The 19,355-nt window shown below is 41.3% G+C and overlaps 1 protein-coding gene across 2 annotated transcripts in view; it reads left to right on the plus strand.

The window, feature by feature from the left end:
- DCAF10 (DDB1 and CUL4 associated factor 10) overlaps nucleotides 1–11,158 on the plus strand; it is a 44,649-nt gene extending 33,491 nt beyond the window's left edge. The window contains exons 5-7 of one of the 2 annotated variants that reach the window (XM_028108735.2): nucleotides 1,621–1,734; nucleotides 4,788–4,991; nucleotides 5,819–5,909. In XM_028108735.2, coding sequence (XP_027964536.1) covers nucleotides 1,621–1,734; nucleotides 4,788–4,969 — 296 coding nt within the window. In that variant the 3' untranslated portion in view covers nucleotides 4,970–4,991; nucleotides 5,819–5,909. Of the gene's footprint in view, nucleotides 1–1,620; nucleotides 1,735–4,787; nucleotides 4,992–5,818 lie in introns of both variants that reach the window. The other variant, XM_028108734.2, reaches the window with a different exon arrangement.
- The last annotated feature ends 8,197 nt before the right edge of the window (nucleotides 11,159–19,355 follow it).

The raw sequence follows: 19,355 nt of genomic DNA on the forward strand, positions 1-19,355 counted from the left end.
AGCTATTTTTTTTTTAAGAAAAGATTTATTTATTTTAGAGGGAGAGAGAGCAGGGGAGGGGCAGAGGGAGAGAGAATCCTGAAGCAGACTCCCTGCTGAGCGGGGAACACAATTGGGGGGGCGGGGCTCAATCCCAGGACTCTGAGATTATGACCCAGGCTGAAACCAAGAATCGGCCGCTTAACCGACTTAGCCACCTAGGTGCCCCTAAAGTTGTATTCTTTTTCCTGTTGCTGATTCTATTAGACTTCAGTGAAATTGGGGCTCAGAAAAACATGCACTATGTCTACAGTATGTGATAGAGGCTATATTTCATCACCTTTGAGAAAAAGAGGGCTGTTCCAAGAACATACCTATTTATAATTTTGCATTTATGAACAAGAACCCAGAAAAAAAGACAAGCATTTGGAACACAATGTTTATAAATTGCTACTTAAAAATCAGCTTCAGATGGTTGGACTCTTTCTCCTGTATGCATAGGGCCATAGGGCCATATCTGAAGACTCCTCTGAGAAAGTGCAGGCCCTGTTTTAATTGCATTTGCCCAGTTTCACTGCTAAAAGTAGAAATTTAAGTTTTTCCAGCTTATTTGCAAAGCAAGGGATTTCATAAATATGTGAGTATAATCCTTTTACATTCAGAAATGTATTTTTAGGTTAAACATTAATAGTCAACTTTAGCTTAGAAAGGGGTAGTGAGTTAGAAAGTCTGGTTGGTATTTTTTTATTCAAAAACCAAGAACAGGGCGCCTGGGTGACTCAGTCAGTTAAGCCTCTGCCTTCGGCTCGGTTCATGATCCCAGGGTCCTGGGACCGAGCCCCGCATCGGGCTCCCTGCTCAGTGGGGAGTCTGCTTCTCCCTCTGCCTCTGCCTTTCGCTCCCCCTGCTTGTGCTGTCTCTCTCACTCTGTCTCAAAGAAATAAAATTAAAAAACAAAAACAAAAACAAAACCCACCAAGAACATTTTGTCTTCTAAGGGTAATTCTGATAACAACATCAAAGGGAATTAGATGAAGAAATTCTCAGAAAAGTGTGGGGCCACTAGAAGAGTGAGATGTAATAGAGATTGCTTTTTGGAGTAACATATCAAACCCAACTATCTAATACTCAATTTTTGTTTTTCTTCAGATTTCAGTATAAAGTTTGTATTGCATTTCAAAGATAGTATTCACATAACTTCATGAATGGTAACAGAATTGTTTGGCATGCTTAAGAAGGCTCATTTAATGTTCTCAGTAATGAACCTGGTATTTGGACCCTATTCTAAGATTAAATGGGCTGATGAACAGCTCAGTTTTCATGTTTACTGAATTTTCTTGTTTTGTTTTACTACAGAAGTGATGGGGAACCCAAAGATGCTCCTATGTGTATTTGGTTTGTCATTTTTATTTCACTTAAGCAAGTCTTTGTTAGAAGAGATTTTAGAGAGGGCCCAGGCCTTAGAACACTTCGAAGAGCTGTCCTCCCTACCTCGGTCGTAGTTATAGGCCAGCTTTAAGTGAGCGTGTACTTGCCATGTTTCAGATGGATTTAACAGTTTGCTTCAACTAGCTGATTAAAAAGTTGAGATGCTACTAGAGTTTTGCTAAGTTTATTGTCAGAACTTTTTGTATTTTCAAGATCTGACTACTTCATCAAGTTCATCTGGTCCTCGAGTTTCTGGTTCACCTTGTCATCCCAGTGATTCTAACTCATCTTCTGAGAAACACATGTCACGAGCATCACAAAGAGAAGGTAGGTTAAAAGTGGTATTTTATAATCTTGCAACAACAGATTTCTACCAAATAGCTTTCTTTGGTTTAGTTTAAATCTATACAAATAAAAGCCAATAAAGAAGAGGCTATTCTTTGACCCTCAGTCATTTTCAAAAGCTAACCAGTCTCTATGGTTGGATATCTTGGGCTTACATCTTTGTCGGAATTTGAGCTTTGGCTTTATTTACTGAACTTAGTTTGGTCTAGATTGGAGAAAAAGTAGTTTGGACATGTAGATTCCAATCAAGGTTGTTATGGAAATTAAATGAGATATGCACATGACGGTGCTGTATAAAGTGATGAGTTTGTCAGGTGCTTGTGAGTCACCTGGTTCCAGCCCAGTAGGCATTTTGCTCTGCCATTTCTTTGTCTGAGCAATGCCTGACAGCCTTAGAGGAGTTGTGGGATAAAGTGGGCTACATTCTGGCCCTACTCTGCTTTGCCCGTTTCCCCCCACCGCTCTGGCAGAAGTAGCTGTTTAGCCCATTCTTTCCACCCCCTAAATGAGAGGCTTTTTACCTATGCAGACTTCATTTACTTCTCCATACCAGTTCACATCTACGCACTTTTTGTCCTTCTTTGTGGACTGATAGCCAGATGTGGGTCTTTTTGTAATTTTGGGTCACCTTTTGGAGATGAGCATAGCTCCTACCTAGGTCTTCAGGGGAGGAGCTATCCATTATACTTCTAATTTGTGTTTTTCCTGCGTGGCCTCACCTGGTAAGTACTTGATAATTGCATACTTGATTATTTGGCATGACTACTTATGTTTGTAGAGTGGTTTGAGAGCTCTTCCTAAACCTACAGCCTATCTACTTTCCTCTGGATATTCAAGACTATGACATTTAAGGTTAAAAATTCCCATTAGAGATTTATGCCCAGATGTGTAACATTTTTCCTTTGATTTGTAGCAGAAACTTCTTTTATAGATTCTACCTGTTCTTCTACTTTGGCTTCTAAGACAAGGCTCTTAGTAATCATTGAGAAAAATCTTTATTGAACTAAACCGTCCATGAGGGGGAAAAAAAAAAACTTGAGTAGTTAACTGCTTGTTGCAGTGGTAAACCCCAAAACCAAACTACACAGCAGTTTCATGATATAGAGATTGGGAATGGGAGAAGCAACGATGTGTGGAGAGCCTAGCCAGAGTGTAGAGAAGAAGGTGGGGCTCATACATAAGGTTGTTCTTTTTTTTTTTTTAAAGATTTTTATTTATTTATTTATTCATGAGAGAGAAGAGGAGAGAGAGAGAGCAGCAGAGGGAGAAGCAGGCTCCCAAGGAGCAGGGAGCCCGATGCGGGACTCGATCCCAGGACCCTGGGATCATGACCTGAGCCGAAGGCAGACGCTTAACCATCTGAGCCACCCAGGCGTCCCATAAGCTTGTTCTGAATGTTGGCAATCCTGGGTCTTCAGGGTGTCGGAATGTTAGCACCATACTTTGACAGATATGGTAGCTCTACAGTGCTGAGGCTATCAAACTCAAACCAGGATTAGAATTTTTTTTTAAGTGATCTCCACACCCAATATGGGGGCTCAAACTCCAGACCCTGAGATCAAGAGTCAGATGCTCTATCGGCTGAGTCAGCCAGGTGCCCCATAAACTCTCATTCTGACATGAAATCTGCTGTGGACTCTAGCACAGATAAAGTGCAAAAACTCTGGCTCAAGTGAAATTAGGGAGTTCCTTGACCAGTCTTCCCTTCCCATCCCCATGTGGTTCCTCCTTTTGCCAGTTCTGGAGGAACCTCCAAGGAGCACAGCTTAAAAACCACTACTTATTTAGATGGGTTTCTTTTTTGCTTTTGTTCAGTTTTCAGAATTAATTGATATAGCTGTTTGTTTTTCTCTAAAATTGTTATTAAAATTCAGTCACATGTGAAATCATTATTTAGGTAGAGTTTGGTTGTAACAATGTAATTTAGAGCTTCACAGGTTTCCATCAATGCTGTAGTAATCTAAAGGGACTCTTAAAGAAGATAACACATCTGTTTGAGAAACAATTCACAAAGGGTCTGACAGAGGGAGCTCATAATCTTCAAAGCGACTCCTTCCGCAGGTAGAGAAGCGTTGAAATATTTCTCTTGATATTAAATTTCTAAATTGCTTCTTTATAACGTCTGTGAAAGTGGTTCTCCACATACCTGAGGGATAGGACGTGACTCCCAGTAGTAACGGCTTGCTGTAGCAGTCACTTTCATGGGCTAGGAAGGAGGATGGGATGGGCCCTAACAGAGTACCAGGCGTGTGTATGATCAGCAATGTCTCCCAACCCCTCGTTTTGACATACTGGAATGTGAAGTATCTTCCCTTGCCTCCAAAATTATAGCTCCGTTTATCATTTATAGTACTGTTCTTGGGGGCCCTAAGTCCTGCTCCTTGCACACATAATAATAGCCTTTTATTGATAAGGGCAATCTGCATGGCTTCCAAGTATTTCCTTCTCTGGACTAGAGAGCACCAGGTCCTCTGAGATGAGAATTATCTTTTACTTTTCCAGATTCCTTTCATGTCATATAACTTTATCTTAGTTTTCTGAGATGTAAATCCTAATCAAAAGGATCCCTAGTCTTAGGTTACTGGGATTCCTGCTGCAGGAACTTGGATTCTTTAGTTCTGGTCATAACCTTTCCCCATACCCCCACCCCAAAGACATGCACACCATGCATCAAGGGGCACCACCATAGTTTTTGTTTTTTTTTTTTTAAGTTTTTTTTATTTTAGAGAGCAAGCATGAGTGGGAGGTGTAGAGGGAGAGAGAGAATCTGAAGCAGACACCATGCTGAGTGTAGAGTCCAATGCGGGGCTTGAGCTCACAACCCTGAGATCACAGCCTGAGACAAAACCGAGAGTTGGCTGCTTAACTGATGGTGCCCCCCAAGCATGCCCAGATTTTCTTTTTACATGTGGTAGTACAAGGGGCTGGCGAAAGAATTAAGGTTGGGGGCGGGGGTGACTGCCAGAAATCAAAGCTTTGATGAGCTGCCTTAGTCCTCTGATAATACACATTTCACATCCTAATTTTCTTATCAGGAGTTTCACCACGAAATAGTCTTGAAGTCTTAACTCCTGAAGTTCCTGGTGAGAGAGACCGTGGAAACTGCATCACGTCCTTACAGCTGCACCCAAAAGGCTGGGCCGCTCTCCTTCGGTGCTCAAGCAACACCGATGATCAGGAGGTAGGGGCAGCGGCACTCCACCTTCAACGGGGCTGACTGAACAAATAGCCGTTGCCGTGTACGCTCATGGTTTCTTTATCCCTTGAACCCCTCCTTCCTCTCCCGCCTCCTTTCCAGTGTGGCAGACTGGAAATACCTTAAACCCGTATCAACTCAGATTGTGCCCAGCTTCTTCATTCTTGCCCCCTTTATCTTGCCACATGCCCTTTATATAGTAAACTTTAGATGGAGATGCTTCCGCCAAGCTGGCTAAATATAAGGTTTTGCTAAGCCAATTGAGTATTAGAATTCGCTCTTTTTAAAAATAAGGGGAGGGGCGCCTCGGTGGCTCAGTTGGTTAAGTGTCTGCCTTCAGCTCAGATCATATCCCAGCGTCTGGGGATCGAATCCCGAGTTGGGCTCCCTGCTCAGCGGGAAGCCTGCTTCTCCCTCTGCCTGCCGCTCCCCCTGCTTGTCCTTGCTCTCAAATCATACCAGGGGAAACCAGGGAGAGACTAAACTGATGACTAGGGGAAAAGAGAGAAGAGCCTTTGAAGTATGTAGGAGGAGAGGTATTTTAGGGCTTAGATGTCTAAACTTTAGAATATTTTAAGTATCAAGATTGTTGTTACTTTCACAAAGGGGAATTATTACCACAGAAGTCACAGAAGCCTGAGGGAATAAAAGGCTTTAGTCATAGTACATCACAGTACACAGAATAACCTTGGCTTATGAAGATAAGGTATAGGGCCTGCACATTTTAGTAGATGGGAGAGGGGTAGCAGTTATCTGATTTCTTGCAACAGTTCTGTGGCTTTAGCAGCCTGTTGAGCTTTTTACAAAAAGAAATATCTAGTGTTATTTGGGGCTCTGTAACTTTGGTTTATCTCTCTTCTCTCCCCTTAGTGGACTTGTGTCTATGAATTCCAAGAAGGAGCTCCCGTGCGACCTGTCTCACCTCGCTGTTCTCTACGATTAACTCATTACATTGAAGAAGCCAATGTAGGCAGGGGTTATATCAAAGAACTTTGCTTCAGCCCTGATGGGCGAATGATCTCTTCCCCACATGGCTACGGGATTCGCTTGTTGGGATTTGACAAACAGTGCAGTGAACTTATAGACTGTTTGCCCAAAGAAGCCAGTCCTCTGCGGGTGATCCGTTCTCTGTACTCTCATAATGATGTGGTACTGACAACAAAGTTCTCTCCAACACATTGTCAGATTGCCTCAGGGTGCCTTAGTGGACGGGTTTCTTTGTATCAGCCAAAGTTTTAGGCACAACTTAACATCAAATAAGGAACTCCTCTGGTGTTTGACTTAAAAATTACTTCAATTTAGGTGAAGTATTTCCTTTTTAGAAGATCTTAAAAGTTTGGGTCAAGATCCCAGTTCTTATGGGTCCACGAACACACCTGTGACCTGAGGACTTGGCCATCCGGCATCATAGGAGCCTCACCAAGTTAGAGTCGACGCAGCAGCAGTTTTTGCCGCATTCCTCTGCTCCTGCTCATCTGTGCCACCGGAACTTCAGTTCTTCTGGTTATTTTGCATGGTAGCTCTTGTCAAGTTTCTTTTCTTCTTTTTTGATTTCAGTGTGAATTTTGTGGACGTCTGGCAGGAGTTTTGGCTGGGTTAGGAGAAACCCGTGACACTGGTACTAAATAAAACCCAGAAGTTCGATGGCAGCATACTGGTCATTGTAAAAGAAATTTCATCTTCACTTATCAGTATACCTGGCCTTTTAAAGTTGCTGTTACGTTTCTCTGTGATGAGCACAGTTAATGGCATTATTCTCATAACTGTCAGTCTTACAACAAAAATGTCTTTTAAGTTTCCTGTTAAAATTATACGTATTTTTTCACCGTGAGGGGAATTTTCTTGTAAAACTCTAGAAAAAATAATTACCACCTCTCTTTGTAATTTACTTGTATGAATTTAAAAATCTCTAGCATGTGTCCTTATTTGGTATTTTGTTCCTGTCAATAGCATTTAGAAAGGAAAAGAGAAGGAATGGGCTTTGATCATTTCTCTTATATAGAAGAGGATTAAGTTAGTACACTATCTAGTCAGAGTGATGAGAACAATGTGGCTTAGTATCTGTTTTCTCTGCCAGACTGTTTGATTCACACAGGGTGCCATGTTACGGTGTTAGGGTGGAGGGGGTACTGAGAGTAAAGAGGTTGTGTTTTCCTCATCTTTACTCCTTGAGCCAGGTGGCACAAACTCGACCCTTAGCATTAGGGAGGGCAGAACTGCAGTCCTGTTTAAGGCGTGACCTAACTACAGTAGTCAGCGACTTGGATGTCAAGACAAAGAGCTGACGTGAAGACCTCTTGTATTTTGTTATGGAACACGGCAAGTAAAAAACATCAAGAGGGGTCAGTCACAGGGCTGACTGGCCTGCTGAAGTAAAGCAGCTTTCTTCTAGTCTCCACTTGAAATGGTATTATATTTAATAAGGGATCCACCAGAGGCTGGAGTAATTTAAGCCACATGCTAGCTCGTTCCCTCTCAGATCACATTCTCTTAGGCCAGTGGTTCTCAAATATTAGGGTGCATTACAATCATTGGGGAGCTTGTGGAAAACACAGAAACCTGGCCCTCACCTTAGGAGGTTCTGATTCAGCCAGGGAGAAGACAGGAATCTATTTTTAATAGGAACCTCAAGTGATCTTTACTCAGGTGGTCCCTGGATGAGTTTAAAAAACACTACCTTAAACATCAGTAAGTACTTCTGTACCTATTAGGTGCTTAACTCCCAGAAGGTGTTTTAATTATTAAAAAAAAATCATAAGTAAATGAAATCCATTTTAGAGGTAGAAAATGTAACCAATCTCATTATCTGATGAATGAGACAAGTGACTTGCCTAAAGTCATCTTACAAAATTAGCAGCAGAGCCAGAACTGGAATTCAAGTCTCCTAATTCCTTGCTCAGGGCAATTTCTAATGTATTATGCTGGCTGTTAAAACAATGATTTATTTATGAACACTTTATCTTGTCTTTAAGTTGTATTATTGTGACTACCCTTAAACTGGCTGAGAGATTGAAAAAGGCATGGGAGTAGATGCTCAGAATTCCAGCCCTAAGAAGAAAAGGATCTTAAATCTTATAGAAGTGTTTAAGCAACCCAAATACATGAATAAAAATGACATCTTTGTACAACCTACCAGACAGCCATTCACACACACATGCAGAGGTTACATCTCACTTGGAACAATCTTGGCTCTAGGACAAATTTTAAAAATTAGATCATTTTACCATGGATGTTAAAAAGAATTGGAAATTTTTTAGCCGTCAAGAATACTACCACAAAATATAATGAAAACACAGGTTTGCCATAATTTTTTTTTAAAAACCCACATATTTAAAGGAAAATAAAGTTTCGGAGGCAAAAGCACCCAATCTTAACATTCAAAATAAGCTAAGTACAATAATTGTATTGATCAAAGGGGATGCAATATATGGAACCTTTTTTTAGAGAGTTGCATGTCAGATGCTGGGCCCACGTGTCACCCAACTCCCGAATTTCAGTCCATGATTCTTCAACCATTAGAGAGTTTCTATGGTGTCAAATAGTCTACACACTTTACTACTAACCCTCACTCACAAAGTACCTCGCAAGCTAGGTGACATGAGTGCCAATTTACTTTGGAGGAAATGGAGGTTCTGAAAGGTGTTTTGTTTTGTTTTGTTTTTTTTTGAGGTTCTGAAAGGTTAAGTGATTTGCCGGAAGTCACAGAGCGGGCACCGGGGGGAGGGCAACACTGGGATTCAAACCTAGCTGTTTTAGTCCAAAGCCTGTGTGCTTCCTACTCTACCACTTTGCCCTTTTGTTTATACAGGATGGGAAACTGGCCTGTTAATTTGTTTAGCATCCTCTGTAAATTCTTTATTACAGAGCTGGCTTACCTTCTGCACCATGCAAGAGAACATTTGTAAGGCTGAAAATTTCCATTAGAATTAGTACCATAAACTGCAGGGCATACATACAGTTCATTCCTAACTAAAAGACTTCGAGCAGGATAAGTAGCTGTAAAGTAAAGAAAAATGTGGGATAAATAGCTTTGTTATAAAAACGGAGCCACACAGATGAGAATTAAAAATTAGCAAACTCAACAAAACCACCTTTGTCCTCTTTTTGAGGTACGGCCGTGATCAAAACATCATGGGATATTAATCCAGGAATTACAGGGCATCAGGAATGTTAGACTCTTGGAGGAAACTGCATCTTAGAATTTCAAGGTCTCATTTCACTTAAGAGCATAAAATCTAATCTGGTGTTTTTTTTACTCTAAATTTTATTTAGTCATTTTTATTCATGATAATTGGTGAATGTATTATAAATGGTAATGTGGTATAGTTGTTGGTAGATGTTGTATAAATTATACTTGTTTTAAAAAGCTTTCTACAGGGACGCCTGGCTGGCTCAGTCAGTAGAGCATGCAACTCTCGATCTTGGGGTCATGAGTTTGAGCCCCACCTTGAGGGGTAGATTGTACTTAGAAGAAATCTTGAAAAAGCTTTCTACAGAAATGCTATGTTAAGTAAGTTTAGGAACATCACATATTTAGTAGTTCCTTATCTTTAATTGTGAAAACGAAGTGGCTAAAGCAGACAAGACCTCTTAATCTTTTGAAAATGTATGTGATCTTTGTTCTTAGAAGCCCAAAGAACATGTGTATTTTGTTATTTCTCCTTGTTACATCCAAGATGAGGCTATACCAAAAATTTTAGGAAAACAAGGATAATGTTCCCAACTCCTGTCTAGAACCACGATCACATCATATCATGGTTAAAGTTTAGTTTTCTAGAAAGTGCAACATAGGAAAAACACTCTGAGAATCTTTTAGAAGCCTAGTGTTTCCCATATTAGTCAGAATATATGGTACTGGCATCCATAAGTATCTGTTAAAGCTTGTGTTTAGCAGGAGAAATAGTCTGATAACACTGATGACAATCATCCCTATTTAACCAGCAGCAAAAAATAATAAATAAATAAATAAATAAATAAATAAATAAGTAAGTAAGTAAGTAAGTAAGTAAATAAAATGACCAGCAGCCACGGAGAGCTACGAAAATTCACTAATAGCCAGTGTTGGTCATGGAAGAAAGCATATAAATTTTTGGATAACTAACGCATATCTCTTAAGTGCCAAAATTTAAAACTTGTAAATTATTTTTAATGCAAGTCTTTCAGATATGTTAGCATACCTCCCTGCCTTCTTAAACAGCATGCTTGGTAAAATACAGTTTTTCGTGATGAAAAGTAAAAGTTATATTCATGTGTTATTACAAATACCCAATGAGCTCTGATGTATGTAAAATACTTCATAAACTGTAAAGGGCTATAACAAATATGAGTTAATATCAATTATTATAAAGTGATTCCCTCAGCCCTGAGGTATATATAATCATTTGCCTCAGGTTGCTCGGATTTGGGGATTTTTTTTATTTAAAAATTTTTCTATCTGCTAAGTAGTCTGTTCGGTCTCCTACCACAGTATCCACATGCCTGCCTCTAACAGGCTCGCTATCATGCGTGCTGTGTTCATCTGTTATGAGCTGGGACATGAGATAACCAAGCCTGCTTAGTGTCTAAAGAGCTGCACAAGCCCTGCGTGCAGTCTCTGAAACCACTGGCTTTCTGACAGGTTCACAGTAACCATCTGGATAATAGAAGTACCCCGGTAAAGCCTAGGCTAGTGAGTTTTTCAGTTGCCGCTAAGTAAAATACTATAGACGAAGGATGCTGCTAGATTAAGGAATAAACAGCAATGTACCAAAGTACAGCCAAGTAACAACAAAGGCTCTATTTGCACAGGGATCCTTCATGCTTTAAAAAAAAAAAAAAAAGAATCCAGGGGGGAAAAACAATGAAAATAAAATCCAGATAGACTTGAGTATTTTTGACGCCATTAAACTTGGTTAATAGCCATTAAGATACGTTTAAATTATCACACATTGTGACAAAGCCAGTTTTAGTCTCACTGCAGAAGATCATACCAAAATTTATACCCCAAGAATTTCTCCCATTCAAATGACAACAGAAATTATCAAAAGGAAAGTCTCAAATTTACCTGTATGCTGCTTTAGTTGTAAATGAATAAATAATGGAAATATGGGATTTATCAAAACCTCCAAGGAACACATCTCCCATATGCACACCTCGTCTATGTATGTGTATATTAATGTTACTACAAAATGAAATGTCATCCAGAGACAATAAAATAACTTTAAAATTTAAGTCTTGTTCATAGTATTTAAAATAGAATTTTCTTCAGCTTTCCTATGCTTCTTCCTTATTTCAATTTCATGTTTTCTACATTAAAGTTTGGATATTTTAAATTTCACTGCATCTTCCATTTCTAAAATGTGCTTTCTGGTAAATTTTAGAATCATATTTTTAGGAAAGTTGGGAATGTTCCAGATAATATCCTAGACACCAGAAATTTTTTTCACTAGGTTCTGAGGTACTGTTAATTTCTCATGCTAGACTGTAAGCTCCTTGTGGGCAGGGGCTGTCTTACTTTTCCTGTATCCCCAATGCCCAGTACAGGATCTGACAGAGTAGTTGTTCGATAAATTATTTGTTGTAGGACCCAAATGAACCTTAGCCATATGTGGCCCCAAATTTCTGTGAAGCCAGAATGTGATGTGCAAATAGAGAAATCTTCATCAGAGTAAGATTTTTTCTGACCATAGGTCAGAAAAACTAAGCATTTCTCATTGATTTGGAAAACTGCAAAACTCAATTTTTCATTCACCATTGAATCCCCACCATAGGCCTTGTCCGGTACTAGGGATAACTAAGGCTATAGCACTGTTCATGAGCTTGTGGCCAGCGCAGTACTACAGGGCCCTGCAGGGAGAAGGGCCCCATGCTTGGTGTAAGGTTCTGCTGAAGCCATCTTAAAATTCTCAAATTTTTTGAATGAGGGGCCCATATTTCTATTTTGCACTGGGCTTCCAAATTATATAGCTGGCCCTGCTTCGATATTATCATGTTGACATGGTGGGAACAATAAAAATTATAGTATCTTTTATCTACTGTCCAGTAAAGATATTCACGTTCATTGAAAACTAGCCATAAAGTGAATGATTTAGTAAAATAACTTATAAAATCTAAAAATAGAACTCCCTCCCTCCCACAAATTTTTTCACAGATCATTTCAGAATTAGGAAAGCTCTGCAACTGTAATTGGCTTTTACTGTTTCAACTGAATTCTCTTGAGGACTTCATACGGATGAATGTAGAGTTGTAGGTGATTGCATCTACATACATACACACCTGCGTGCAATTTTAAGGTTTCAGTAAAACTTTTATTGATATACGCACTGAATGTCTCAGTGTAAGTCTACCTCATAACGTGCTTTTAAAAAAATAAATGCTACTTTGAAACATCTGACACACTTTTTCTGTGCTTAGCCTGTCTGAAAGGTTGATGGCAAGCTTGCATTAAGCAGTAGTTTGAAATTTTTATTTAAATTGCTTAGGTGTTCATTTTTAGACCAGAATCAAGCATCACGCTGTGACAGGGGCAGTGGCTTGGTGATTCTTGTAGGGGTATTCTGCACTTTTAAATCCTATAACCCCTGTCTGAAAAAAATTAGAGCACACGCTCCAAATTTTGATGTTATGTGTATATATATTACACACACACATATACAAATATATATAAAATATTGTAGTTCTATGTAGATTATAAAACATGTACAGAGAGAAAGGCAATTTTAAAAGGAGTTTTAAAAATCAAAGTTCTACATTACCTCTTGCACTTCCAGGGATCACCTTATGCTCCCCCGGGTATATGCACATTCCATTTTGTGAAGGCCACCATTCTAAAACATAGAATTGGCATTTTACACTGAACACACATTTACTAAGATCTGGTTTGTTCACATCTGTTCACTAATGTTCTGGACATTTACAAGTTTATTCAGTATGAATCATGTTTTATAGAGTCATAAATTATTCAGTGAAAATTGTATTCGTATCAATAAGAAGCATTGTGGATAAATTTTTGTCAAGCTACACACTGATTTGTTTTCATATAGGTACACTTAGAACATGCTATTTTTCAGTGTTCCCTTGAATGACATTTTCTTGTTATATTAATTTAATAGGGTGATGGTTCATTTTATGATACTGTTTTAATTCACTAGAAGGACAATCGTATTTGGGATACTCATTTTTTAAAATAAGTCACTGAAGAGAAAAACAGTGAATCCCTTTCAATTCAGATTATTTTGTGAAATTATTTCGATAAACTGATTTAGCTAACCATAGCATTAATCACCACTATTTCAGTTATTCCTCTGACAGACTTGTTTTGGACTACTTAAAAAATTTTCTTTTAACAATTATTTGGCATGCTTTAATGCTAATAAATTAATGATTTACATTAGTTTCCTATTACTGATGTAACAAATTACCTACCACAAATTTAGTGGCTAAAACAACACAAATTTGGGGCGCCTGGGTGGCTCTGTCAGTTAAGCATCTGCCTTGGGCTCAGGTCATGATCCCAGGGTCCTAGGATCGAGCCCCACATTGGGCTCCCTGCTCAGCAGGGAGCCTGCTTCTCCCTCTGCCTGACGCTCCCCCTGCTTGTGCTCTCTCTGACAAAGAAATAAAATCTAAAAAAAAAAAAAAACCCACAAATTTAAAACAAAACAACACAAATTCGTGTCCACTGAGTTTCCCTCCAAGCCCTTCCCTTCTAGCACAGTATATGAAAAGTGGTGCTTTAAGTCCAGCATGCGTTGGAATCACCTGGAGGGCTTGTTAAAATACAGACCGCTGGTTTGACAGAGTTTCTGATTTCAAAGGTCTGGGGTGGGAGCCCCCATTTTGCACTTCTAACCAGTTCCTAGTTGAAGCTGTACGTCTGGACACCATGATTTGAGACCTACGAGTATAGAAAATGCAGTTAGTGGGTGCCTGGGTGGCTCAGTTGGTTGAACGGCCGACTCCTGGCTTCGGCTCAGGTCACCATCTCGCGGTGGTGGGATCGAGCCTGGCCTTGGGCTCCCACACTGAACGTGGAGCCTGCTTGGGATTCTCTCTCCCTCTGCCGCTTCCCTGCCCCCATGCATGTGTGCACACACATTTAAAAAAAAAAAAGAAAATGCAGTTAGGGTCTAATTTTTCATGGATGACAGATCCTAGGGATCTCTATGTAGATAAAGGAAGCCAATTTAGAAAGCATTTTTTTTTTTAAGAGAACATCTTAACTTTGGAGGTTATTACAGATGGACAACGGTTCGTCCGTCGGCACGCCATTCTCAGTACACTGTCAGGGGGGCACTCCAGTGAGAGCTGAGCCTCCCCCATTTAACACGGTACGTAAGTCAGTGGGCAGTCAGTCAGACCGCGGTACGTAAGTCAGCGGGCAGTCAGTCAGACCATCTTACCTTCTGAGGCAGACTTGGTGCTGTGTGGCTTCTCTTCTAGCCCAGAGGAGCGCTGTCACAGAAACCCTCTCTGGGGTGAGCTGTAGACAGCTGCAGCTGTTGCTCACAATAAATCCACAAAAGGAACACCCGAAACTTTTACCAGGGCATACACAACTCAAAACATTTTTAAAACCTTTTCTGGGGACACAGTGGTCTCCACTGAAAGCCATCTAAATTACGGGTGCACTGGGCTGCCGTGTTGACATTAATTCACAAAAGTCCTTCACTATTATAAAAGATCAGTTTTCAGGTAAAATGAAGGATCCAACTTGCAATGTGAAAGGATTACTTTTTCTTTTTTTAAAGAATTTATTTATTTGACAGAGACACAGCGAGAGAGGGAACACAAGCAGGGGGAGTGGGAGAGGGAGAAGCAGGCTTCCCGCGGAGCAGGGAGCCCGATGTGGGGCTCGATCCCAGGACCCTGGGAGCATGACCTGAGCCGAAGGCAGACGCTTAACAGCTGGGCCATCCAGGCGCCCCCTCAATATTGTTTAAGATTTTATTTACTTATTTGACAGAGAGAGATCACAAGTAGGCAGACAGGCAGGCAGTGGGAGAGGGAGAAGCAGGCTCCCTGCTGAGCACAGAGCCCCATGTGGTCCATCCCAGAACCCTGGGATCATGACCTGAGCCGATGATCTGAAGGCAGACGCTTAACAACTGAGCCACCAAGGCGCCCCAAAGGATTACTTTTTTAAAAGTGAAATACAAAGCATCGGATCTGTTCTGGAAATGCTGTATTTATTCTGAAGCAGTTATTACCCAGTCTTTTGTGTGCCGCACACATGCGTGCAAGCACTTAATGAATGTATGTAATTAAAAGAAGGATTTCCTGCCATTTATTGAAATTTGCAGTTCACTGGCAGGAAAATCATGATCCTTCCCCTTGTCCCTTCAAGGGGCAGGTAGACAGAGCCCTTGCTTCTGGGGCAGTCTTAGAAGGTAAGGTGATTAGCCCTGGCACCATCTGTGGGTGGTGGGGGTGGTGGCTGCCGCAGGCTGCTATTCCCTTCTAGGAAGGATTTCTCTAGCATCCCGTGACTTCATTTATAGTCTAAGAACTAACACACTAAAAGAATTAAACTGGGGGCACCTGGGTGGCTCAGTCAGTTAAGAGCCTGCTTTTGGTTCATGTCATGATCCCCGCATTGGACTCCCTGCTCGGTGGGGAGCCTGCTTCTCCCTCTGCCTCTGCTGCTCCCCCTGCTTGTGCTCCCTGTCAAATAAATAAAATCTTTAAAAAATAAATAAAAAGTGGGTGCCTGGGTGGCTCAGTTGGTTAAGCCACTGCCTTCAGCTCAGGTCATGATCCTGGAGTCCCGGGATCGAGTCCCGCATTGGGCTCCCTGCTCAGCAGGGAGTCTGCTTCTCCACTCTGACCCTATCCCCTCTCATGTGCTCGCTCTCTCTCAAATAAATAAAATCTTTAAAAAAAATAAAAATAAAAAATAAAAAGTAAAAGAATTAAACTGAATCAATACAATGCGGACAGCAGATCCTGTGATAAACTCCCTGATGATTTCTCTCAGCGTTATGAAAATGTTCAACATAGAGCAAAGTTGAATTTTACAGTGAACATCTGTTGACCACGATTCTACCATTATCGTCTTCCAGTTTTATCACGTATCTAATACTCTATCCATCAATCCATCTTAATTTTTGATATATTTTGAATAAATTGCAGATGGCTACAGCCATCCTCCTAAAAATCCTCAGCAATACCTATCATTGAAGTTCAGTATCTTTTTGTTTTAAATTTTCCACATGATGAAGTACACAAGTATTACTGGTATGTTTGCTAAGTTTAGACAAGCATACACACCCATGTTACCCAAACCCCTATCAAGATAGAAATTACTACCACCCCAGAAAGTTCCCTTGTACCCCTTCCAGGCTCCTTCCCCTCCCTCCCAGAGGCAACCAGTGTCTCCCCCCCCACCCCCAGCACAGATTTATTTGCCTTTTCTGGAAAGTCACATAAATGGAATCATACAGTATGCATTCACTATGAAGATTTTTAAAAGACATTCCTAAGAGATTCAAAGTGCCTCTGAAACAGGGAGAGTAATAGCGATAAAGAAAACATCTAGGATCAGATTATGATTCATTCACTTAACATACTTATTAGGAGAACCTCTAGCCTAAGGATACAAAGATCAGAGTCCCTGCCTTCAGTGAGTTCACACTGTCCTGAAGGATACAGCACAAACATCATGGAGAGCGTGCCAGGGGAAACAGCCATCGTATGCCACAGAAACGACCTCATCCAGCCTGGGAGCCAGCAGGGAATCAAGGGAAGTTTACATTTTTACTTTGGCATTTGTCTCAGGCAGCCGATGTTCTGTATTTTCCACAAGCCTAGAATCTTCTAATTTAAAATTATTGTCCTTAAAGGGCAGCTTTCCAGTACTGAGCAGATGGATGTACGGCAAATTTGCTGAACCAGGAAAAAACTATAAAAGGCGCAAATTATTAACGATTATGTTTTTCTCTAGTTCGAGTTAACACAAACTCAGATACATGTAGTACTGCCCTCAAACATAAGAACAACATGCTTTTCTGTTCCTGGCCCACAAGTAGCAGAAGCTTTGAAGCGCTCCAAACATCGACAGCAAACCTCTGATCTTGGGCTTCACCTTCACTTTCTCAAGGCCTATCAAACCTAGGACCCCTGCCAGTTTTTTACTCTACTTCACCTTCATCGTTTACACACAAATTACAAATGAAAAGTAATTGGTTCCCATACTTTCTCCTACTCTGTCCTCAAAACTCTATGGCTATTTTCAGCAGGGAGTGAGGAGCCCAAGAAAACCTGGAAAATTCTTGTTCAATTCCTCTCTTCCCAGAAAAGTATGAGGAGTAAGAAAGTTCCAAAGCGGCTCTTTGCCCACAGGAAGGGAGGAAGCTGAAATACCAGGAGCTACCTAGCACCTGTAGACATGACGACCATTGATAGAGAAGTTGGTTTCATTTTCCCAGCGTCATAGGAGACAAGAAGCCTCTCCACGGAACTAAACGCATTCCCCATTTTGGGGGGTGCTTCAGATCAGGAGGTCACTGCCTTACCCACAAGGAACTGATTAGGACTGGTTCCCCAAAGAGTGGCGGAACTGAAACTTTCATTCCTGTTGGCGACTACTGAAGCAGTTTGCTTTTTTTTTTTTATTTTATTTATTTGACAGAGAGAGACACAGCGAGAGAGAGAGCACAAGCAGGCTTCCCGCTGAGCAGGGAGCCCGATGCGGGGCTCAATCCCAGGACCCTGGGATCATGACCTGAGCCAAAGGCAGACGCTTAACGACTGAGCCACCCAGATGCCCCGAAGCAGTTTGCTCTTAACTAGTCACTGCCTTCATGACACTTCTACAGTTAACAAAGTGGCAGTCAATGACACTAATTATTCTAAGGAAATAATCGTTAGGCTCATCAATCACTTAGGCTCACCCATGTTATGGACTGAATGTTTGTGTCCCCTCCAAAATGTGTTATGTTTGAAGGCCTAACCCCGATGTGAGGGGATGTGGAGATGGGGCCTCTGGGAGGGGATGAGGTTTAGATGAGGTCATGAGGTCCTTCTTATGAAGGACCTTCGGTGAAGTCTGCACACCAAGGAGAGGCCTCTCACCAGGAACCAAAGCTGCTGGCACCCTGATCTTGGCCTTCCTAGCTTCCAGAACTGTGTGAGAAATACATGTTTGTCGGTTAAGCCACTTACTTAGTCTGATATTTCACTATCGCAGCCCAAGCAGTTTAAGTTTTTTCCTTAAACAACCTCCATGACCCATCGGGAAATGGAGGTCTGACAGGATATTCCAGAATGCTATGATCTTGAATATCCATGTGTCCTTCCACTCTCTTGACTGACTCACCAGGCCTGCTGTCAGGCACGGGGCCAGGCACTTGAAGGAGGGGACACTCCAGCAGAGCCCCTGCCTTATGGAGCTGGCATTCAAAAGGGGAAGGAAACATCGAATAATCGGCCCCATTACAACAGGGAAGGGCTTATGAAAAACAGGAATGTGGTGGCATAAGAATGTACAAGAGGGGAACCTTAGTCCTGAAAGTGCAACCTGGCTTCCCTGAGAAAGTGACACTGAAGGCCTCCACAGGGGTGACTAAGTGAATGGGGTGGGGGGAGAGTGCTGTGCTCAGGGCAAGGGGACTAGGCAGGGGCAAGGGCGTGAGGCAGCGAGAGTGAGAGCAGGGAGGTCCCCACAGCTGAGGGCAGTGACTGAGCAGGGCCCGGATCAGTGTCTACAGAATTACTCTTACAGCGATACACAGAATGGATCGAAGGGAGAGAACTTAGAGAAATCCTATTTTAGCCTCAATTTCTACTTCAAAATCAGCTATGCTCACTTGAAAAAAAGTTCCCCCTTGGAAACATCAGAAGCTAAAGGGATGAAGTTGGGCACCCGCCTCTGAGATCTGGAGCACCCCGCAGCTCCGCAGGGCTCCCTTGGGCCTGCTCCCCGTCACACCTGGAGAAACACCCCCCCCCACTCCCCACACCCTGTGCTTTACGACAGCTGTGGGACAGCTTGCGGAAGGGGGCTGAAATGACGTCACATCAGATGATATATAGGACACCCTTTTATCAATTCTGAAGTTCAGGATATTCACTTTTATGATGAATTCCAACCCGAAACTGGAGTTTTAGAAGCATGATGGCAATCACTCCCTTACCTACTGGTCCTCATCAGACCGCCTCAACGCTCCCTTGAGACAGGAAGCACCTTAAAATTTCATGTGGAAACAGCGTGTAGCTAATATAATTTCAATCTCCTAACAGAAAGGAATAGCTGTGAAGTTAAAAGTAGATATAAAAAAAACTCAAAAAACAAACATCCAGATCATTTAGGTTGGGGGTAAACATGACCAGAAGGTATGCTATACCACAGAAATTTATTGATAAACTGACTATACTAAGTTTATACTCAGTAGGGAAAAGTTTACTTCATTTGAGAAAAACCATTAAAACA

This window comes from Eumetopias jubatus, unplaced genomic scaffold, assembly GCF_037043125.1.
Source record: "Eumetopias jubatus isolate StellerSeaLion01/CBP00866 unplaced genomic scaffold, mEumJub1_p1.0 scaffold_15, whole genome shotgun sequence".
In the NCBI taxonomy this organism is placed as follows: Eukaryota; Metazoa; Chordata; class Mammalia; order Carnivora; family Otariidae; genus Eumetopias; species Eumetopias jubatus.